The 24166-nt window shown below is 42.7% G+C and overlaps 1 protein-coding gene and 1 long non-coding RNA gene across 2 annotated transcripts; one reads left to right on the top strand and one right to left on the bottom strand.

The window, feature by feature from the left end:
* Positions 1-310: 310 nt before the first annotated feature.
* On the bottom strand, positions 311-24086 carry LOC105613573 (uncharacterized). The gene is made up of 3 exons (XR_003590704.3): positions 24010-24086; positions 12966-13137; positions 311-378 (listed from the first exon to the last, which is right to left on the bottom strand). It is a non-coding gene; the product is annotated as an uncharacterized LOC105613573 (long non-coding RNA).
* LOC105613572 (small ribosomal subunit protein eS27-like) lies at positions 9163-17268 on the top strand. The gene has a single exon (XM_042255959.2). It carries the CDS (start codon positions 16959-16961, stop codon positions 17211-17213), a length of 255 nt encoding a protein of 84 aa, XP_042111893.1. The 5' UTR covers positions 9163-16958; the 3' UTR covers positions 17214-17268.
* Positions 24087-24166: the final 80 nt, after the last annotated feature.

Below are 24166 nucleotides of genomic sequence, written 5' to 3' on the forward strand. Positions count from 1 at the left end.
AGGATCTTATTGATACAGTATTTCCCTGACCAGGAATCACACCTGTGCCCCCTACATTGGAAACTCAAAGCCTTAACCACTGGACTGCCAGGGCAGTCCCTGTAGCCCATCTCTGTCAGCCTGGATTACCACCGAAACCTTACTGGCCCCTCGCCTCTAGCCCAACCTACCCTACATCTACTCTCCTCAGCACCGTCATTTGAATTTTTCCCAGATACTATTTTCATCCTACCAGATGGGTTTATTTAGTCAGGACAAAAGAAGGCTGATGGAGATATGATAGCAGTCTCCGAAGAGATGAAAATCTGTCTCATAGAAGGAGGTGCGGTTTTATTCCATCTAGCTCCAGAGGGCAGAACTCAGACGTGTGGGTGGTACCTGCAGGCACATGGATAAGAAAGAAAAGGATGAGTTGACAATGTGAGTGTCAAGTGGACTGTCTTGACAAGCTAGCACGTTGCCCTACATGCACAAGTATTTTCCCAATTAGAAAGCAATCTAAAATAAAAAATAGTCAATACAATATACCAAGAAATGAACTTTATTTGAAGTGTCAGTGATCTATGTGAGAAAAATGACCATATTTTGTTGAGAAATATGGGAAACTTAATGAAGAAAAGCTTTCCCAGATGGCAAAGTTAAAATTGTAAAGATGTCATTTCTTCCTTAATTTACTTTTAGGCTTTGTGTAATTATAATGAAAATTCCAATAGAGTCCTTTTAGAATCGGATATAATTATTTTCAAATTTCATCTGGAAAAATAAACAAGGGAGATGGCAAAGGAAATTTTGAAGACAGAGTTTAATTAGGGGATTATTAGCCTTGGGGATACTGAAACATTACATGGCTTACACATCAATTTAACACGCTTGCAAAGGCAGAAGTAGACCCAGTTTTATAGAAGCATTAAAAAAGGATAAAAGAAGCATTGCAACTCAGTGGGGAAAAGGTATTTGAACAATTGGTTAAGAATCTAGAAAACAAAAAAAGAATTCTAACCTTAAACAGTATACCTGAATAAGTTCTAGGTAAATCAAAGAAATTAAATATTATACCTTAACTGTAGGAAAACTGGAAGAAAATATAACTGAATGTCTACTCTGAGAGATCTATTTAGCATTTTACTATTAAAGGTCAGGAAAGTATATGTCAATTGCGTCTCAGTTAAAAAAACAGAAATAAAGGCCATGAATGAAAATATTTTAGTTCATAAAAATGTAAGAGTTCTAAATTAAAAAACTAAAATAGGCCAAAATATGAGGAATTATTAGTGGCAAATATGATGAAGAGGTAATGTTTTTATTGATAAGCTAAAAATGATAAAAGTACCAAGATGCTTAGAGATCAACAGTGAGGATTAGAATGGATAATTCATGCAAGAGTTCATATTCTTTTTTCTGCACATTTTTATGAGGCTCCTACTCCATGCCTTGGACTGAGGATTGAGGTAGGGTTACGACAGTGAGCCAGACAAGCACCGTCCTGCCCTTGGAGTCCTTGCGTTAGGTGGGTTGCAAATCAGAGAAAATGCAGCTCAGTTGGGTTAAGCAATAAAGGATCAGTTTGATTGGCTCAGGTGACTAGAAAATCCAGAGACTTTTTAGGCTTAAGTGAGCCTTCACGGAACAGTTTGAGGTCTCACCAAGGACCCATCTCCTTCCATTTCTTCTCTCTGCACAAGAGATTTGTGCTTCTTACATTAATAATAGCATAAAATGGGAAACAATGTGTCCAATATAAAAGAAATGGACAAGTACCTGCGGATGCAGCCACTCTGGAATATTATGCATTTACAAATGGCCTTTATGTCACATCAGGGAACTGCGCTTAGAATGTTAAGTGAAAAAAAGTAGGACACAAAATTTTATGGATACTTATTTCAGCTTTGCAAAAAAAAAAAAAATTTCTCCAAAAGGCTAGAAATAAACATACCTAACTACTAATCATGTTAGTGTTCAGGCAGGATTTATTCTTCTGTTTGTTTTTTGTTATCTTTATTCTTCATTTTCCAAATTTTCTATAGGGTTCAGCCTTCCCTTTCCAGCAAGGCTGTTTTCCCATACTGCCTTCCACTCATGCCAGGATCATTACTCCCTTGTACATTTGCTGGTGTTATTTCCTTCACCAGAAATGGCTTCTTCTTTTGACCTCTTAATCCATTAAATATTTATGGATAATTGATACAAGGGTATTGTGCAGTTTATGGATTTATAATGTACATGAGAGCACTATGTGAAGTGTTTTACAGATGTTAATTGTTATTGTTAGGAGGAAAAAAAATGAGGAAGAAAAGGAAGAGAAAAAACTATTATTTAGACAGTATTGTGCTGGGTGCTAGGGGAGGGCAGGATGGAAAAACATAGAACATTCTGTAGTCCTCCAGAAGCTTAGGGTCTTATCAGATGGGAAGAGGGGAAAAAAATACCATGTTGTGGAACAAAAATGGATAGAAATGATATGAATAGAAATAGATAATGGAACATGTGAGGTGCGGATATGAGAGAGGCAGTCTGTGCTATAAGAGAAAAGCAGAGAAGGTTGGAGGAGGGAGAGCTAGAACTAGACCCTGAGGGGTTGGGCACAGGAAGGTTCAAAGAGAAAGGACACAAAGAAAGCTTGAGTTGGAAATAAATGAGGCATGTGGGAGGGTGGTGAGCCTGGCTGAAGATCCCGCTGGAAAGTAGTAGGAGGTTAGGGGGAGGTAAGCCACATCGCTGGAATTTTAATTTTATTTAATTAATTTACTTATTTTGGTTGCACTGTGTGGCATGCAGAAAGTTAGTTCCTCTACCTGGGAGAGGACTCATGCCCCTTGCTTTGGGAGTGTGGAGTCTTAACCACTGGACCATCAGGGAAGCCCAGTCCTTTGGAGTTTTAAAAAACTAATATACACATCCCAGGGTGGGCAGGGTTCTTCCTTGCCTATCTTGTTCAATACTGAATACCTTAGTACATAAAGAGTGATGCCTAGAACCCAGCAGATGCTCAATAATAAATATTAGTTGAATGGAAGTTGGGATGAATGAATCATAGGAGTGACATCATAAAATACAAAGGTTAATCAAAAAAAGGTAGATGGCACAGACTGAAAAGGTAGAGGTTGGCAGCAAAGAGAGAAGTTAATAGATTATTAGGGTACTTCCAGGCATGAAATAATGAGGGGCTGAACTAGAATTATGGCCACTGGACTTGAAAGTAAAGGACTGGTGTGAGAATCATTTGGAAAGAACCAATAGGCCTTGGTGAATGACCAACCAGATCTACAGAGATGGAGAGAAAAGAATCAAAGACAATATCGGGAAACCTTAAGCATGGTTCAAGACAGCCTGAGTTCCTCGTCTAGGAAGCCTTCCCAGAATTCTCAAGCCTGTGCTGTGTGTTCTATTTCTGCAATCAATTAACACAAATAACCTATATCATCTTCTATTAGGATGTAATAATTATAATATTATAATCCAGATTTTGCATATGTTTGTTTCACCAACTAGATTGCAAGCTTTGAAAGGTCAAGGAAATATTTAATCCCCACAGTGCCTGGCCCTGGTCCTGCCACAAAGTATATGCTCTGTAAATCCTCACTGATTAGAAGAAATCTGTATTCTCTTCCGTACTGAAGAGGGCACTTACCTCTGTTTTTTGTTTTGAATTGTTTTCATCTTCTCTCTTAATTGGTCCCAGGTAGTGTGGTAAAGGGGGCTTCCCAGGTGGCACTTGTGGTAAAGAACCTGCCAGCCAAGCAGGAGATATAAGAGACGTGGGTTTGATCTCTGAGTTGGGAAGATCCCCTGGAGGAAGGCATGACAACCCACTCCAGTATTCTTGCCTGGAAAATCCCATGGACAGAAGAGCCTGGCAGGCTATAGTCCATGGGGTCACAAAGAGTCAGACGTGAGCTCACCCCACCAGTTTTAATTTCCTCGTCCATAAAATCAAGACAGCCATGTCTACCTAGTGAGAACATTTACTGAGAACTTATGTGCTAGGCACTGCTGTTTAATTCTCATTTTACAAACGAGGAAACTGAGACACAGAGAAAGGATGCACACGTAGGAAGTATGGAACCAGAAGTCGGTCATCGACAATCTGGTCCCACAGTCCCTGTGCTTAATGCTGCGCTTTATAACCTCACAGGTGTGGTGACTGTCAATACAAAACCATATCTAAATATCCTATGTAATGTTTCTGGCAGTGTCAGTATATACTGAATATGCTTATTATTATTATTGCTATTCTAAATATCTATTTATTTATTTGGTTGTTCCGGGTCTTAGCTGTGGGATGGGGGTGGTCTTCCTAGTGTCATGTGGGATCTAGTTTCCTGACCAGGGATCAAATCTGGGCCCTCTGCATTTGACACAGAGTCTTAGCCACTGGACAACCAGGGATGTCCCAGAATATGCTAATTATTGTTAACAAATATTTTCGAGCATGTAATATGTCCGTGGTTTGGGTTAGGCTTTGGGGATGTGAAGAGGAAAAGATACAGACTCAGCCCTCAAGTTTCTCCCAAGTTTAACAGTGCCACCAGATATTCCTATGCCAAGAGGCAAACAGACAATCATAAACTATCAATACCAAAGGAAACTTTAGAAAACATCCAATCCAAGAATAAACAAATGGGACCTAATTGAACTTAAAAGCAGTGAAAGAAACTATACGCAAGGTGAAAAGACAGCCCTCAGAATGGGAGAAAATAATAGCAAACAAAACAGCTGACAAAGAATTAATCTCCAAAATATACAAGCAGCTCATGCTGCTCAATACCAGAAAAATGAACAACCCAATCAAAAAGTGGGTAGAAGACCTGAAGAGACGTTTCTCCAAAGACATACAGATGGCTAATAAACACATGAAAAGATGCTCAACATCACTCATTATTAGAGAAATGCAAATCAAAATGACAAGGAGGAAAAAAAAAAAATGACAAGGAGGTATCTTACACCAGTCAGAATGGTCATCATCAAAAGGTCTACAAACAATAAATGCTGGAGAGGGTATGTAGAAAAGGGAACCCCTCTTGTACTGTTGGTGGGAATGCAGACTGGTGCAGCCACTATGGAGAACAGTATGGAGATAGTAAATAAATAGGAATAAAACCACCATATGAACCAGCAATCCTACATTACTATATGTAAAATACATAACCAGTGCGAGTTTGATGTATGAAGCCATATACCCAAAGCTGGTGCTCTGTGATAACCTGGAGGGATGGGGTGGGGAGGGAGGTGGGAGGAGGCTTCAGGATGGAGGGGACCCATGTATTCATACTGATGTATGGCAAAAAGCATCACAATAGTGTAAGTATCCTCCAATGAAAATAAATAAATAAATTAAAAAAAGAGAAAACATCCAATCCAACTCCCTCATTTTTCAGAGGAGAAAACTGAGGCCCCAAAGTGGGAGTGAGGTATGAGTAATTAAAAAGTGAAGCTTGGACGAAAGTCCTGATCTCGTGCACTGGAGTGCTGCGTCCTTGGCATAAGGCAGTGTTCAAAAAAGGCCTGTGTGAAATGACAAGGCAGCTTTCCTTGGCAAGTAGAAAATGGGAGGAGTGGTCACTGACGGATGGAGAGAAGCCCACCAGATCCTCCAGACTCAGCTGACTCACTGCATCTGCCACTCTTTAGCAGCCGCTGTCTTTCTAAATTTCAGCTGGCAACTTCTTTTAGCTTTCTTGTCTTCTAATGAGCGTGAGTGTTCCATTCCAGATGACTTCTCTAACTAGGGTGTGTCCTTAACTAAATGACCAAATCTCTCTTATCTTTGGGCTCCTCCTCTTAAGAAAATACAAGCTCCACCATCAAAAAATAGGGCTGGCCCCAGGCCTCTTCCAGTTCTAAAATTACATGGATCTTTGTAGGGGTGAGGGTGGAAAGGGCCCTACAATGTTCAGCCAGTGAACTTGAAAACTGGAGGAGGTTTTTTTGTTTGCCAAGAGGAGGTGCTACTACACCCCAGGCTGCAACCACAAGAGGGCAGCAGGTCCTTGAGCACCGCCTACCGTGGGCCTCACAGGAAGAAAAGCAACCACTCTCCACAGACCTTGCCTGGCCCCTGGAGCTTTCCTGTTGTAAATCCCAAACTCACTTATTTAGTGAAGGGCAGCCAGCCAGGTTATGGTGAGATATGGGAGCAGTTTTGCAAATTAAGTCTAGCACCAGAAAGATGAAAGATGAAAGCCTGGGCCTAAAAAGAATTGGGATTCTAGGAAAGTAAATATTTTATGAAAAATTGAAAACGTATCTCTGTCCTTGTTTAAGTTGCCTACAGCTCACATCATCAGAGGCAGTGCTTGGAAAAGAGCTGGGAGTTGGGAGAAAAGAATTGGTGCTTTTGAACGGTGGTGCTGGAGAAGACTCTTGAGAGTCCCTTGGACTGCAAGGAGATCAAACCAGCAATCCTAAAGGAAATCAACCCTGAATATTCATTGGAAGGACTGATGCTGAAGCTGAAGCTCCAATATGTTGTCACCTGATGTGATTCATTGGAAAAAACCCTGATGCTGGGAAAGATTGAGGGCAGGAGAAGAGGGCGGCAGAGGATGAGATGGTTAGATGGTTAGATAGCATCACTGAGTCAATGGAGATGAATCTGAGCAAAACTCTGGGAGATAGTGAAGGATAGGGCAGCCTGGCATGTTGCAGTCCATGGGGTCGCAAAGAATCAGACACAACTAAGGGACTGAACAAAATTTTTAGCAGGCAGAAAGATGATTGTTAAAACTCATCTGTAAGGCTTGTGTGTTAGACCATCATTTCTTAGAGTTCCTTGAGAAGTCTCTGTTCATTCTGCTCATGTTTAATAAGCTCTTACTCAAGAAAGAATTGGCTCTGGAAGTTTCCAGAAAGCTCAGCTAAACCAACACTTAATCAATCAATTTTTCTGGAAAGGATGAAAATAACCAAAATTATCATGTGTGTATTGAATGAAGAGCACCAGCCTGGGCATGTGAGGGGTCTGAAAGGATGGAGAGGGAGTTCAGTGAGGGGGGTAAGGACTGTGGGGCACTGGCCCATCTTGTTCTCTTCAGGGTTCCATTCAGGAATAATCACATTTCAGATCAACTCAGCAGCCAAAAATTCCACATGGCCTGCTCAAGGGTCTTTTTAAATATATAAAAGAATTTGATTCCTTGAGAAGACAGTTTCTAGTAGAATATAACCTTGCAAAATACCTAGAACACCCACAGAAAAGGATATATAAGGATATGAGGTTTCTATAGAAAGATAACACTGCTTATTCACCAGCAATAGAACTAGAGCTTTGTCTCTTGCCTCCCTCCCCCAGGGTCAAGGAGGGGTCATGGTTGGGATTAAACTGCCCACTAGCTTACTCGCCTCATTTCTGAGCGTCTGCCACCTTGCCAGTTGTTTCCGAAACACACCACGTCCTTCCTCATCTCTCTGCCTTTGCATATGCCTCTGCCTGGAAATCCTTTCCCTGCTTTAGCTTTCCAGCAAACTTGTGAAAGAGAAAGTGAAAGTCGCTCAGTGGGGTCTGACTCCTTGCCATGGGCTAACAATGGCACCCCACTCCAGTACTCTTGCCTGGAAAATCTCATGGATGGAGGAGCCTGCTGGGCTACATTCCATGGGGTCGCTAAGAGTTGGACACGACTGAGTGACTTCACTTTCACTTTTCACTTTCATGCATTGGAGAAGGAAATGGCAACCCACTCCAGTGTTCTTGCCTGGAGAATCCCAGGGACGGAGGAGCCTGGTGGGCTGCGGTCTATGGGGTCGCACAGAGTTGGACACGACTGAAGCGACTTAGCAGCAGCAGCAGCATACAGTCCGTAGAATTCTCCAGGCCAGAATACTGGAGTGGGTAGCCTTTCCCTTCTCTAGGGAATCTTCCCAACCCAGGGATCGAATCCAGGTCTCCTGCATTGCAGCTGGATTCGTTACCAGCTGAGCCACAAGGGAAGACCAAGAATACTAGAGTGGGTAGCCTATCCCTTCTCCAGCGGATCTTCCTGACCCAGGAGTTTACCCGGGGTCTCCTGCATTGCAGGTGGATTCTTTACCAACTGAGCTATCAGGGAAGCTCAGCAAACTTTTACCCATCCTTCAAAACCCCATTCAATGACACTGTTTGGTGAAAACTTCCCTAACTCCCCAGAGAATCCCCAGACAGTTAATCATCCTTTATCAGTGCTCCCAGAGCAGCTGGTTCAAAGCTTATCACCCTGTGCAGTCATTGTTTTCACGTCTGCTTTTCCCCCGCAGACTTGAGAATTCCTAAAGGGCAGGAGTTGAGAAATTCTCTCTGTGTCCTCAGTCCTGGCCCATTGCTTACTGCGCAAACTCAGTCAAGGCTGGCGGAACAGAAATGGATTCTCTTTCCTGTAACCAGCCGGGTGTTTTGCAAGGTGACCAACCAGGATCACTGAACAAAAGAAAATCATTCCTGGAGGGAGCCCTGGGGCGCTCGCCTAGTACCAGGAGCTAAACGCATATAACTGATTGCTAACATTCAATTGCATTGGAAGGCACACATCACTCAAAATTTGATGGAGGCCATTTGCCCAGAATCCATTTTAATTACAGTAGAAAGTTATATGGAAGGAGACACCTTCTGATAGTGTGATTAAGCTCTGAGACATGAATTTAATGGAGTGGTGAGTGCTCCATGTTGAAGGTCTTTATAATCTAAACGTTTTGGAAAAGACCATCCAGAGTGAGTAAGATAAATATGAATAAATGACAGGACTTTCCTGGCAGTGCAGTGGTTAGGACTCCGCACCTCCATTGCAGGTAGCAGAGGCTCAGTCCCTGGTGATAAGATCCTGCATGCCGTGGCCAACAAACAAACAAAACAAACAAATACAAATAGATGATCTCTGTTTTCAAGTTTATGTAATAGAACTGCCCAGCTCTGGGCATTGGACACGGGGCGGAAGCTTTAGTAGCTGCACGTGGAATTACCTGGTCCTCCAGAAATGGGTGTTGGGGTTGGAAACATAGCTACCACTTCTCTACACAGCTCCTCACAGCTTTGCCTCATTTGCAAACATCTGAGGGATCAGTAAATATTAGTACATATGTGCCGTCAGTAAATAGATTTTGCGAGAGCTGCCAACACCCGCTGGTGCTCTGTGCTTGTGCTTCTCTCTGGCTCCAAGTCTTCCTCTCTGCCTCCTTGTCCCAAAGCCTCTTGGCATGGACATGGGGAGAGCCAGTTATATGGAAAAGGACTAGAATACAAAAGAAGGAAGGGGAAAGTAACCTTCAAAGGGCAAGTAAGTGGGAATCGTGGCTGATTGCATTCTGGGCATGTTTTGGAGATGGAATTTCTTGATCTATGCCTTGGTCACAATAACTGCTAATGTGAGGTGAGAGGAGAGAATGGCACACGATTTGGACAGAAGTGATAGCTGAGGCTGGGAAATGGTTCCCACCCAGAATTCAAACTAAGCAAAAGTTCAACATTAAGGTACCAAGAATTTATATTGTACTTTTTTCAAGCTTAGCGCACTATCTTTGCTCTATTGATGCTTTTGAATCGTGGTGCTGAACACTCTTGATTAAAGGAAATCAACCCTGAATTTTCACTGGATGGACTGATGCTAAAGCTCCAATACTTTGGCCACTTGATGCAAAAAGCCAACTCACTGGAAAAACCTCTGATGCTGGGAAAGATTGAAGGCAAAAGGAGAAGGAGGCAGCAGAGAGTGAGATGGTTAGATAGTATCACTGACTCAGTAGACATGAATTTGAGCAAACTCTGGGAGATAGTGGAGGACTGAGGAGCCTGCAGTGCTGCAGTCCATGGGGTTGCAAAGAGTCGGATACAACTTAGCAACTGAACAATAACATATCTTAAATAGACTCTCTGTTTTATTACATTTTTTGGTGATAGAATATACACAACATAGAACTTACCATTTTAACCCTCCTTAAGTACACCTTTCCATGGCATTAAGTATTTTCATGTTGTTATGCAACTGTCCTCTGCCTCCAGAATTTTTTCAACCTCTCTTACTGAAACTCTGTATCCATTAAACACTAACTCCCCATTTCCTCCCCCATTCAGTTCAGTTCAGCTCAGTAGTGTTCTACTCTTTGCGATCCCATGAATTGCAGCACGCCAGGCCTCCCTGTCCATCACCAACTCCCGGAGTTCACTCAGACTCACGTCCATCAAGTCCGTGATGCCATCCAGCCATCTCATCTTCTGTCGTCCCCTTCTCCTCCTGCCCCCAATCCCTCCCAGCACCAGAGTCTTTGCCAATGAGTCAACTCTTTGCCTGAGGTGGCCAAAGTACTGGAGTTTCAGCTTTAGCATCAGTCCTTCCAAAGAACACCCAGGACTGATCTCCTTGAGAATGGACTGGTTGGATCTCCTTGCAGTCCAAGGGACTCTCAAGAGTCTTCTCCAACACCACAGTTCAAAAGCATCAATTCTTTGGCGCTCAGCTTTCTTCACAGTCCAACTCTTGTATCCATACATGACTACTGGAAAAAACATAGCCTTGACTAGACGGACCTTTGTTGACAAAGTAATGTCTCTGCTTTTGAATATGCTGTCTAGGTTGGTCATAACTTTCCTTCCAAGGAGTAAGCATTTTTTAATTTCATGGCTACAGTCACCATCTGCAGTGATTTTGGAGCCCCCAAAAATAAAGTCTGACAATGTTTCCCCATCTATTTCCCATGAAGTGATGGGACCAGATGCCATGATCTTCGTTTTCTGAATGTTGGGTTTTAAGCCAATTTTTTCACTCTGCTCTTTCACTTTCATCAAGAGGCTTTTTAGTTCCTCTTCAGTTTCTGCCATAAGGGTGGTGTCATCTGCATATCTGAGGTTATTGATATTTCTCCCAGCAATCTTGATTCCAGTTTGTGCTTCATCCAGCTCAGCATTTCTCATGATGTACTCTGCATAGAAGTTAAATAAGCAGGGTGACAATATACAGCCTTGACGTACTCCTTTTCCTATTTGAAACCAGTCTGTTGTTCCATGTCCAGTTCTAACTGTTGCTTCCTGACCTGCATATAGGTTTCTCAAGAGGCAGGTCAGATGGTCCGGTATTCCCATCTCTTTCAGAATTTTCCACAGTTTATACTGATCCACACAGTCAAAGGCTTTGACTTTATTGACTATAGTCAATAAAGCAGAAATAGATGTTTTTCTGGAACTCTCTTGCTTTTTCCATGATCCAGTGGATGTTGGCAATTTGATCTCTGGTTCCTCTGCTGTTTCTAAAACCAGCTTGAACATCAGGAAGTTCACGGTTCATGTATTGCTGAAGCTTGGCTTGGAGAATTTTGAGCATGACTTTACTAGCATGTGAGATGAGTGCAACTGTGCGGTAGTTTGAGCATTCCTTGGCATTGCCTTTCTTTGGGACTGGAATGAAAGTTGACCTTTTCCAGGCCTGTGGCCACTGCTGAGTTTTCCAAATGTGCTGGCATATTGAGTGCAGCACTTTCACAGCATCATCTTTCAGGATTTGAAATAGCTCAACTGGAATTCCATCACTTCCACTAGCTTTGTTTGTAGTGATGCTTCCTAAGGCCCACTTGACTTCACATTCCAGGATGTCTGGCTTTAGGTAAGTGATTACACCATCATGATTATCTGGGTCATGAAGATCTTTTAAGCCCCAGGAAACTACCTTTCTTTCTGTCTGCATGAATTCGATAATCCTAGAACCTGTTTTTTAATTAAACTCTTTTCATAAAAGCGTTCTTGTGAAAAATCTTATTTCTAAAAGTATCTCTACATATAGATGAAGTAGATACTATCATGTCTAGTTTATAGTTGGACAAACTAAGTTAAGAGAAGTTCAGTGCATAAGAAACACGTGGCTACTGATCCAGATCTATTCTGCCCGGTCCCCCTTCCCTTTCCCCCTTCTTTATTTTGGCAAGTCCCAAATTTTGTCCTGCTATTCACAAGCAAGGTATGTACACAGGGAAGAGGGTACTTTTAGCCCTAGGAGTAAGTCTGGATGCATTTGAGTCATTCACAGTAATTTCAGTCCCTTTGCCAAAGATTGATAGAGGGGATTAGCAAGTGATACACTTCGAGCCTATGAGACATGAGAGAACGCTGATGTAAGGATTCTAAAAAGGATTTCTTTGCTTGGACAAATACACAGTTCCTATTTGCTGCTTCTCAGTATGGTGGCCATGTGTGAAGTGGTGCCTGGAGTTTAGCAGCCATCTTGCCTCCATGAGGAGAGTTAGCCACATCACCCAGATAATACACTGAAGATGGCAGAGGGGAAGATGGAAGGAATCTGGATCCTTTATGATGTGAATGAGCTTCTGAATTAACCAACTTTGGAACGCCCCACCTTTAGTCTTGCTGTTTATGTGAGATCATACATTTCCTTTTTATTTAAACCACTTTTGCATTTTCCGTACTTGCAGCCAAAAGCATACTGAGTAACTTGTTAAGGATTAAAGGTAAATAAGAACCAGTGCAGATGACCCAAGTTTCACAAGCTTTTCCACTGGATGATGCTATTGAGGCAGCATTGGTCTTTTTATTATGAGAAAGCCCATCCTACTGTATTATTTCTGAACTGTTGGCTCTGGGAAAAGATTTCTAGGAAAAAGTACTCCTGAAAAATTGAGTTTGATTTTGAAAAAAGAAAGAGGTGGGGAGATATGGGAGAAAATGGAGAGAGACACAAATAACAGAGTGAAATTTGTGTAGGAAGTTGCAACTGGAAGGATGGAGAAAATTTTTATCTGAGAATGGTCCTTTGAAATACGATGGTCAGGTGTGGTGAGAGGGATAAAGAAAAAAAGTCAGTCAGTATAGCTGTAAGAGCCAGGGAGCTTTTCTCTCCAATGAGAAACCCAGGAAATCTCAGATGGTGTATGACAAAGTGGAAGACAAGGGCGTGATATGAAGATGACTAGGTAAAGGGTTTGAAATACTGCAACTACAGAAAGCTGACAGGGTCCTAACAGAATTACACACTGAGCTGACATCAGTGCTCACTTACAGTGAACTTGTGGCCGATTGGATTCTTTAGAGTCTACCCAGCAAACTTTCTCTTAGGCATGTGAGCTGGGCATGTGATCCAAGTTTGGATAATCATAGTCCTTCATTCTCCAGGCAACTTCAATCAGTCCAAGTGGTAGGCACATGACTCAAGGAATGGCCAGAGTCCTTCCCTAGAAAATTATATACAGATGCTGAGAAAAACAAGGTCAGGTTTTTTTTTTTTTTTTTTTGCTAATAGATAGAGAAACAGAATTGAGCAGAAACAAAAGGCAGAAGAAAAAGAGGGAAGCGACCTCGAGTTCTCTGTGTCAGACCTTAAGGCCCAGGCTCCTATAGCATTTGTTTTGAATCTGTGAACTACCCCAGAGTGGCAGATCATTTTCTTCAGAAATGGCCACCACGATATATCCCATCCCACGTACTCTAATTACAGTGCAACATTGGCACTCCTTCTGTGGAGTGGTGGTATCTGTATCCCTGCCTTTTGCACCTGGACAGACCTTTGTGACCACTTGATCTGAAAATGTATGGTGGAAGTGGTGCTATGTGACTTCTGACAGTGAATCATAAAAATGCCATACACTATTGCTTTATTTTCTCGGGACTTCTGACTTTGGAACCCAGGTACCGTGCTTGAAGAAGCCAGGAGCTACATGAAGAGCCCATAGGGGTCATGCCAACAGCCCTAGATGAGGTCCCAGCAGACAGACAGCCTCAACCAGAAATGAAACATATCCAGATGAACACAGGCATTGAGTCACCTTGAGCCTCAGTCTTCCCAACTGAGGTTCCAGGTATCGAGGGGCAGGGACAAGTCACCTCTATGTATCCTATCTGAATTCCTGACCCATACAGTCCATAGAATAATAAAATGATGGTGCTATATCACTAAACTTTGGGATGGTTTGTGACGCAGCTACATTTAACAGAAATACTCAGTGTCTTTCTTAGCTATGTGAACCAACAAATTCTCTTTTTTGCTTAAGCCACCTGGGAAGCCCCCATAAACCCTCTGTGCTAAGTCACTTCAGTTTTGTCAGATTCTTTTGCAACCCTATGGACTGTAGCCCACCAGGCTCCTCTGTCCGTGGGGTTTCCAGGCAAGAATACTGGAGTGGGTTGCAGTTTCCTTCTCCAGGGGATCTTCCCGAGCCAGGGACTGAACCTGGGTCTCTTCTGTCTCCTGCACTGGCTGGCGGGTTCTTTACCACTCGGGCCACCTGGGGAGCCTCTGTGCTGTGCTCAGTTGCTTAGTCCTGTCCGACTCTGCTGCCCCATGGGCTGTAGCCCACCAGGCTCCTCTGTCCCTGGGGATTCTAGAGGCAAGAATATGGAGCGGATTGCTATGCCCTCCTCCAGGCGATCTTCCCAACCCAGGGATCGAACTCAGGTCTCCCACATTGCAGGCGGATTCTTTACCAAGGTAGCTTGGGAAGCGTCCAGTCTCGGAATTATCTGTTCTTGCAAATCAGTTACTGAGTTTACTAAAAAAAAAGGTGTTTTTCCACATGGTCTTCACAGAAAAAAAGTACAGAAAGATAGTGAAAAAGAAAGAAGAGTCAGAATTCGGGCAGAGGCCTAAAAAAGGGGTCCTCTTTCTGTTTTCTTCAATCGATGACTTCATGGGATATGACATGCCTTATCTCCTCATTCAAATCGTGTCATTTTTCTACTTAGGATTGGGTGCTAGCCACTGATTTACTGAGTGACTTTTGACAGTCATTGTTACCTTTCTGGGTCTATTTCCTTTTTCAAAGGGTGATGGTGGAGACAGCTAGTTCTTTATCAGCAAGATGAGGAAACGGGCCTAGATGTGGTATTTATTAGCATTCTTAATAATAGCCTGTGCTAAGTATTATGTTAGGTGTTTCCCACATATTCCCATTTGCTCCCACCATGTCGCTAGGCAGCAGATATTATTAGCCACTTTATAGTCCTTTCCTTAACTAACACGCTATCCACCCTGTTGAACTTCTTCCCTAGTGCCTCTCGCTATGATACACTCTGAGGGCGTGACAAGTCACGTGGGACAAGTTCCTCATTTTTAAGAAGCTTACTTTCAGATTGGAAAGGTAAAGCTAAACTAGGTAATACACTGTTACAATCTAAACTGACCATAGATGCAACATTTATTACCTATTATCATGGAACAGGTTACCACAAATCCAGCAGTTTAAGACCACACACATAATCTCACAAGTTTTGTGATCCAGGATTCTGGGTTCAGTTTAGCTCAGTTCTCTTTAGGGTCTCACAAGCCTGCAACAAGGCATTGGAGGGGTTATGTTCCCGAGTGGAAGCCAGGATCCTCCTCCAAGCTCATGAGGTGGTTGTAACAATTTCTTGCAGATATAGGACTGAGGGTCCTATTTTCTTGCTGTCCACAGGGGGCAACTCTCAGATGCTAGAGGCTCCTGCAGTTCCTCCCACGAGCCTTCTCCACAGGCCGTTCACAACATGGCAGAGTTCTTCAGGGCCAGCAAGGGACTCTCACTCCAGTCAGCAAGAAAGGAGTGTTATATAACGTGTCTGTAGCCCTGGGAGTGACACGCCATTACCTTCGCCATGTTCTACTGCCTAGAAGCCAGTTACAGGTCCCGCCCACACTCAAGGCAAGGGAATTACACAAGCAGGTGACTCACTGAGGGGGTGATGGGGTCACAGAAAGGTGTATTTGCTGCAGGAATTTAAAAAAGAGAGAGGGATCAGAGTAAACTGGAATCCTCGGGGGAGGTTTCGTGGAGGGACTTAGGCTACAGTTTGAAGGATGAATAGAAGTTAGACCAGCAAAGAGGGGAAGAGAAGAGGCAGGCCATCAAGGACCAAAGAACTATATGAGTGATGGTGTGGAGGTGGGGTTCTCCTCACAGTACACAAAAGCTAACGGAAACCTGCTGACTTTGTACATCATAAAGGATAGGAAGAACTTTAAAAAAAAAACAAACCAAAAAGGAAGCTGGATAATGGAGAGCAGATTCAGTTGTGCTATTAGCTAGCAGTGTGATTGGGGTCTGCTGGTTATCCAAGTTTAGTTTCTCAAAAACGCTTTTATTTACCTAGTTATTGTGAGGACTAACCACGCGCTTGGCTAGGTGCTCTGCAAAGTGTCCTATTTCCAAAGGTAGCTTCATCAACTTTCGAGTCCCTGCTCTCTCTGGGTCCCCCAACTCTCTGACTCCTCTTTCTCAGTCTTTCCCCCGATCTCCTTCCTCTTAAAGTCTCCTAAATTTGACGAGGGAGAGCATTCTCTGGGCTCTGACCTTGGTCCTTCTCTCACTCACTACCCCTCTGCCTTGGGACTCTCAGGAGCCCCACCCAGGACGGATGGCTCCCAAATCTATGCTCCAGCCCAGACCCTTTCCCCCAATGCCAGACTCATGCATCCAACCAGTAACTGATCAGTTCTTCTTGGGTCTCCTGCAGGCCCCTCAAACCCAACATACCCCAAACTGAATTCATTATCTTTCCGCCCAAACTTTTTCCTCTTCCGTTTCATACCTGCTGTTAAAGAATTCCACTGGTAAGTCATCATTCTTTCCTCCCCCACCCACCTGAGAGCCAAATAATCACCAAGTCCTTTTTCTTTAGCTTTTCTCCCTTCCATCACCACTGCCCTAGCTTGAGTCTCATCAATTCTCACCTGAATCACTGCAGTCGCTTCTTAACTGATCTATCTCATTCTATCTCCACACTACACAGAATAAACCTTCTGAAGCACAGATCTGATGATACTGCTGCTCTGCTCAAAAACATTCAGAGGCCCCCAAGTGATTTGGAATGACATGCAAACTCCTGGGCACCCTCTTCAGTATCTGAAACCCTCCCGGATCTGACTCTTGCCCATTTCCCCTGTCTCCTCTGTGCCCGCTTCCTCCCTGTCACCTCTGCTGTAGCTTGCAGTTCTCACACTGCTCTGTGTTCTTACAAATCTCTGTGTGTCCTGCCACATTTAAAACGGATAACTTTTCAGCAGTGACAACCTCATGAGAACATGCCTCTCGCAAAGAGTCTTCTTTATCCCTCTCCAGAAGAGGAGAAGAAGAAACACAAGAAGTGCCTGGTGCAGAGCCCCAATTCCTATTTCATGGATGTAAAATGTCTTGAATGCTATAAAATCACCACTGTCTTTAGCCATGCACAAACAGTAGTAGTTTTGTGTGTTGGCTGCTCTACTCTCCTCCGTCAGCCTGAAGGAGGAAGAGCAAGGCTTACAGAAGGATGCTCCTTCAGACGGAAGCAGCACTAAAAGTACCTTCTATCAAGATGAATGGGAAACCATCCCAATAAACACCTTTTGGATACATCCTGTCTATTGTCTTATTTTACTGCTAGGAAGCTATTCAGGGGCAACCAGTAGTGTGGACTCTAGAGTCACTCTAGAGTCTGGGGCAAGCAAGTGGCCAAGTACTTAAAAAGTCCATTTGGGACATTGCTATCCCTGGGTTCATGGAGTAAATCTGCAGAGCTTGATTAAAAAACTGGAATAGTATGTAAATGGGGTATTTCCTTTCACTTTTTTATGTTTTCTTAGAATTAAGAACTGAGAGTTGATACTTAAAACGCAATCCAACACACCACTTTAATATAAAACAGCTTAGGATACTTTATTTACAGTTCTCAGAAGCCTTGTTTGGAGGTGTATGAGTGCTGCTAGGCACCTGATCTGGGGCTAGAAATCTCCAGTCCCCTATAGTTAAAGACTTGTCCAAGCAGAGGTTAGGGTCTTATACTCCACAGCCAGTGTTGCAGCTGATTCTGAGCTGGTGGGGGTTGTGGACTCATGAACGGAGGGGGAGAACGTGTGGATGTGTAAGAACCTAGAAGCAAAGGAGGAAAGGAAACAGAAGGATGAACAGAGGTGAATGAGGGTGATACCTGAATTTTTCGAGATACAGATGATGATTCTTTACCTGACTGTGTACCTAGAGTTGGTATGTAAACAACCGAAAATGTCTGTATCTTGTTTAGGAAGGCATTGTATGCTGGAAAAAGGATAAGAGAGATGTCAACAAGGAGATCTATTTTCACTGGAGTAAGGCTTTAAGGATCAAGCCCGTTCTTAAGTATTGCTATAAAAAAGTAATGCTTCAAAATAAATAACACTATATACTTAACAGGAAATTTTTATTCAGTGATTTTTAGAGGTATTCCAACTTTTGTCTGAAAGATGAGAAATGCATGTGTAGATAATGGTATCTGCTGTGTTGCCTGAATCATCTCTCACTATGCATTTGAGCAAAATTAGCTATAATCTACGGAGAAGGCGATGGCATCCCACTCCGGTACTCTTGCCTGGAAAATCCCATGGACAGAGGAGCCTGGTAGGCTGCGGTCCATGGGGTCTCGAAGAGTCGGACACGACTGAGCGACTTCACTTTCACTTTTCACTTTCATGCATTGGAGAAGGAAATGGCAACCCACTCCAGTGTTCTTGCCTGGAGAATCCCAGGGACGGGGGAGCCTGGTGGGCTGCAGTCTATGGAGTCACACAGAGTCGGATACGACTGAAGTGACTTAGCAGCAGCTATAATCTAAAGTTTAGCAGTGATTTCCACTTCTGAGTGGTAGCTGTTTGCCACATGCAGTTTATTGCTTCTCAGTAAGTTGGGCAGGATCTTCGGTCCACCAGGTGACTAAGGGTAGGGAGGCTACATCAGTTTCAATTGCATGTCCCAGATTAGATGTGATAAATAGCTAGTTTGTGAAATAAAATGAAGGTAGTTTCCAAGTTTGAAGTCCACAGTGCTGAATATAAGGACTCCTTACCTAGAAAGAGGAAAGCTGTTGATGCCCACACCACAGAGTCATAAGAGGAGACTCTGGTAAGAAACTGCGAACTTCTGGAGAACACCTGAACCGTCACATTGATCTACGCATTGGCAGAATAAAAGAAGATAGTTTTTTGATATATCCAGGACAGATGTTGCATTTGAAAATTGTGTGATCCGGAGATGTCTAGCTGAAACACTCAAAACCTAGCCCTTTGGGAAATTCTTTTTGTTTTTTACCAGAGAAAAAGGGGTGAACTGTGCTTGGTGCCTCTACCTCTTTTTGGCTTTTTACCACTCTAATGTAACAAACTACAATTCTTGAGCCTTTCTTTTCAGCTTGCAACTGCTAAGTCACTTCAGTCGTATCCGACTCTGTGTGACCCCATAGATGGCAGCCCACCAGGCTCCCCTGTCCCTGGGATTCTCCCGAGAAGAACACTGGAGTGGGTTGCCATTTCCTTCTCCAGTGCATGAAAGTGAAAAGTGAAAGTGAAGTCGCTCAGTCGTGCCTGACTCTTAGCGACCCGGTGGACTGCAGCCTACCAGGCTCCTCCGTCCATGGGATTTTCTAGGCAAGAGTACTGGAGTGGGGTGCCATCGCCAGGAATGTTTAAATGCTCTGCCGCTGTAAAATGCCTGTTATCTTTCCTATGTACTTTAACTCCAGGTAACATCTTTCAACTTTTAATCCCTCTAATCTGGAACAATGACCTCTTAAATCCAGGAGCCACTTGTCCTTTTTTATTCAGCTGTCATTTCTACGGAACATAACTTTGTCCTCAATAAAACTTCAGACTTACGCCTCTGGAAGTGAAAAAATAATAATAAAAAAATAAAATAAAATATAAAATGGATAGCTGTCAAGGGCCGACAATACAGCACATGGAACTCTGCTCAGTGTTGTGTGGTGGCCTGGGTGGGAGGAAAGTTTGGGGAAGAATGGATACATGTGTATACATGGCTGAGTCCCTTTGATGCTCACCTAAAACTGCCACAATATCATTAGTCAGTTACACACCATACAAAATAAAAAGCTGAAAAAAAAAATCTCTCTGCCTTGGCAGAATGTCCTTCCACCACTACCCTTCCCTGCCTGGCTAACTCATCTATGACCAGTCAGCCGTTCCATGCGGAAGCCCTCTCCGCCGGGTACTCTTAGCAGCTGGTGCAGCCTCCGTCACAGCTCTCATTGCTCCGGAGTGCCAAGGCTTGTACTGTAATCACTTTTTCTTTTGCTGTCTCTCTTGCCAGATTCTTGAGAGTGGAAATGGTGTCTTATTTTCCGATATTGATGCTCTGACCACCTTTTCTTCTGATCTGATCCTTCTAAGTATTTTCTTTCTTTCTTTCTGTATTTATTTTGTGAGCAGGCAACACATTCATCTATCTAAAGGAACTTACAAAATGGCATAGCGTGAAATGTCTCCCACTCCTGTCCTCCCTGCTCCCCATAGTTGTCCAGTCCCCCTTCCCAGAGGCAATCGATGTTACTGGTTTCCTGTGAATGTGTTGCGTATGGGCTTAGTCTTGTCTGACTCTTTGCGACCTCATGGACTGTAGCCTGCCAGGCTCCTCTGTCCAAGGAATTTTCCAGGCAAGAATACTGGAGTGGTTTGCCATTTCCTACTCCAGGGGATATTCCCAATCCAGGGATTGCACCTGAGTTTCCTGCGTCTTCTGAATTAGCAGGCGGATTCTTTACTACTGTGAAACCTGGGAAGACCTTCTTGTGAATACTGCTAGAGACAAAAACATATCTATGGTTCCCTTTTATGCAGAAGTGGTATCATACTCTACAGACTGCACCTTTTCATTTTATTGTGTATAGTGTCCGTGAGGTCATTCCTCTTTAGTAAAGAACTTCCTTATTCTTTAATTACAGTTTTTCAGTTTTCCATTGTGGCTGTATCTTAACCAATGAACATCATTTCCTAGCTTTTGTGAAGACAAACAATACTGCAATGACTAACTTCACAAAAATGTCATTTCACACACGTGCAAGTGTGACAGTAGAGTGAACTCCTACAAGCGGAACTGACAGATCAAGGAGAGTGCACATTTGTAGGTTTGATCATGTCATATTGCCTCCATGGAGTTTGTAGATATCATGTTTGGATCCCTAGCCACTATTACAGAGTGTAAAGCAGATAGACAATCAGTATATCTTTGACAAATACACAAATGAAGAAAAAAAAAGAGCCCAGCTCTTTTAGTGGAAGTTCTCTTTTCCTTTCTCTGATGCCTTGCTTTGTTGGATAAATTTCTTCCCATCCAGTGCTCTGTTCAAACCAAATGATTCATGTTCAATCTAAATGCCATTATTATTTTGGAGCAAGATTCTCATTCTAACTTCTATTCATTTCCATATTTATTTAACTAATCAAGATCCCTCTTCGTTAGCTTGGTTATAAAATATGGCACATTAATTTTATGTTATAATATAATAACTGAGTCCTCATCTGACATTTTAATAAGATATCTTAGTTATTCTACTGGGGTTGTTTTTTTGGCTGCATCTCTTGGCTTGTGGGATCTTAGTTCCCTGACCAGGGGCTGAACCAGCACCCTCAGCTGTGAAAGCAGAGTCAGCAGGGAATTCCCTATTCTACTGCTTTCCCCCTGCCTATGCCTGTATAGTCCATAAATTATTTGGAGGGGTTGCTTGTTGTTTTTACAAGTCATCAAACCTCTGTAAATTAACTTTTATTCTCTTCTAACTATGTATCCCTGTTGTTTTTCCTAGATTCACAGCTTGTTAGCTGTGTGAGCTCTCTCTGCCTGTTTACTTAATCTATGAGATACAAGACATTAAAGAGTTGTGAGGACTAAATGAGATTATAGATATAAAGTGTTTAGCACTGAGTGCTTAGTGTTTGGCACATAATAATGTGGAGAGAGACAGTCCTTCATGGGTTTTTTATGCTTTTTACCCACCTTCCTGGGGCATCGCAGGTGGCACATTAGTAAAGAACCTGCTAGAGACGTGGGTTTGATCCCTGGGTTGGGAAGATCCCCTGGAGTAGGAAATGGCAACCTGTTCCAGTATTCTTGCCTGAAAATTTCCATGGTCAGAGGAGCCTGGCAGGCTACAGTCCATAAGGTTGCAATAAGTCAGACACAACTGAGCACGCACGTACTCACATCCACCTTCCTGCATATGACAAGAACGCAAGGCCCTGACCAGTTTTTACCAGGCTCATTTCTCAGGGTTATGTTCACAGTGAGCAGATGTGAGGAATGAAATTAGCTCTCCCTCCAGGATAAAGAATACGTTTGCTTACTACTCCCTACAGAATGGTGTAGGTTCCCCAAGCTCAGTGTTCCTCAGCTGTAGAGTTTAAGTCCACCAAGTGCACAGCATTCATTTGAGCCTTCATGTCATCCTCGTGGCACGTGGTGGGGCAAGAGGAATTAATACAAAGGGGCTGAAGTTGTTGCTCCTGTCATGAATAAAATTCCTTTGTCTCTGACCCAGGAATCTTGGATCTTTTTTCAGCATTCATGAAACAGTAACAGACTTATTAGCTTGCCAGACTTGAGCAGTAAGTGCTTAAGCAAGCTATTTTTCATATTTTTGTTCTTGTTCTTCTTACTTGCCTTGCCAGGCATTCTGCACAATATTTGTAAGCTTGCGTTTGTGTAGTTAGCCAAAAAACATCAATTACTGCTATTTGCAAAGAACACTACTGTGCTGTTGGGGGAGACAAAATGAATTTGAAATAAAGGTAACTTCAAAATCATTGCTCAATACTATGTTATCATTTATATATGAAATCTAAGATATAAAACACAGTAGTGAATATAACAAAAAAGAAACAGATTCTCAAAAGAAAGAAGGAAACAAACAAACAAACTCTCAGATACAGAAAACAAACTAGTGTTACCAGTGTGGACAGGGAAGGTAGGAGGAGCCTGGTAGGGGTTAGGAATTAAGAAGTACAAACTACTGGGTATAAAATAAGTAAGTTACAAAGATATATTGCACAGCACTGGGAATATAGCCAATATTTTATAATAACTATAAATGGAGTATAGTCTTTAAAACTTATGAATCACTATGTTGTATCCCTGAAACTTACATAATATTGTAAATCACTATATTTCAGTAAGAAAAAAAAATGAACATTTTAAAACTAATAAAAAAAAAAACCCAAAAAACAAAATCACTACTCAATTGAAATTATTACTTGGCCACTCTAATATCCAGGTCTAAATCACTGAGACTATAGTCTCCTCTACATAAGCTTTTTACATAGATGGGGCACTCTGGGTTGAGAAGATCCCCTGGAAAAGGATATGACAACCTGCTGCAGTATTCTTTTTTCTTTTTTTCAAAGCAACATTTATTTAAAGGTTAATCAAAATTCTTAGAATAGCATTTATTATAATGTGATTTTTGATAATTGACTAAATCAGTGGCTCTTAAGAAAAACACCCTTGTCTTGATCCTGCTCAGTATACACCCCAGTGCATGGTTTCCTTGGATACTGGATGATGCCATTCAGGTCTATGTTTTTATCTGAAAGTGGTGCCCTGAGGATGGAGATGTAGATTTGGGTCTGTCTCATAACTTCATATCCAGTGATTTTTGTTTTCTTCTGTTAGACTTAAACATGTGGACTATCAAACCCCGGCGAGCTGCTTCCGAGCTCTACAAACGCTCCTAGGAAGGGAGCCTCCCCTCCCCGCCCCCTCGGCTCCGTCCGCGCGGGGAGGCGGGGTGGATCGTGGTTAGGGGGGAAGTGGAGACTCTGCTGTAGTATTCTTGCTTGGAAAATTCCAAGGACAGAGGAGTCTGGAGGGCTATAGTCCATGGGGCCCCACAAAGAGTCAGACACAACAGTTCTTATGTAGTTGCAATACAAGAAAAGAACGTTGCACAAAAATAACTGGGCTTTAGTTCCTGTTACTTAATAGCTGGATGACTTTTGTTCAGTTTCCTCATTCATGACCCAGTTGTCTCACAAGATTGTTGGAGTCCTGAAATACAATAATGTATGTAGGGACTTCCCTGGCAGTGCAGCGGTTAAGACTCCTGCACTTCCACTCCAAGAGGTACGGGTTCCATCCCTGGTGGGGGAACTAAAATTCTGTATGCTGGCAGGCAGGATTTAGGGAAGAAAAGAAAGTAATAATGATGTATGTCGACACAAAATACTGAGCAAACGAGTTATAATTTAAGACTGTGTTGAATAACAAATGTCAAATCTGTCCTAATAGAATTATTTTTAGAAGTTATGAAATGAAAAGAAAATTAAATTTGCCCCTCACCGAAAGATGATTCTGTCACCAACATTCTAGGCCGGATTAGGGACCCCGGTCCAAGAGGATAAAACGAACAAAAAGACGAACTACAACCCCCAGCAGGCTTTGCGCCCTGAATTGCGTCGTAAAACCTCAGCTCCGGCCCTGGCCCAGCCCTCTCCCC

This window comes from Ovis aries, chromosome 1 (genome assembly GCF_016772045.2).
Source record: "Ovis aries strain OAR_USU_Benz2616 breed Rambouillet chromosome 1, ARS-UI_Ramb_v3.0, whole genome shotgun sequence".
NCBI classification, from domain to species: Eukaryota; Metazoa; Chordata; class Mammalia; order Artiodactyla; family Bovidae; genus Ovis; species Ovis aries.

What these genes read in the sequence shown, in the direction of transcription:
- LOC105613572 (XM_042255959.2), top strand. Translation starts at nt 16,959, where the DNA reads ATGCCTCTCGCAAAGAGTCTTCTTTATCCCTCTCCAGAAGAGGAGAAG.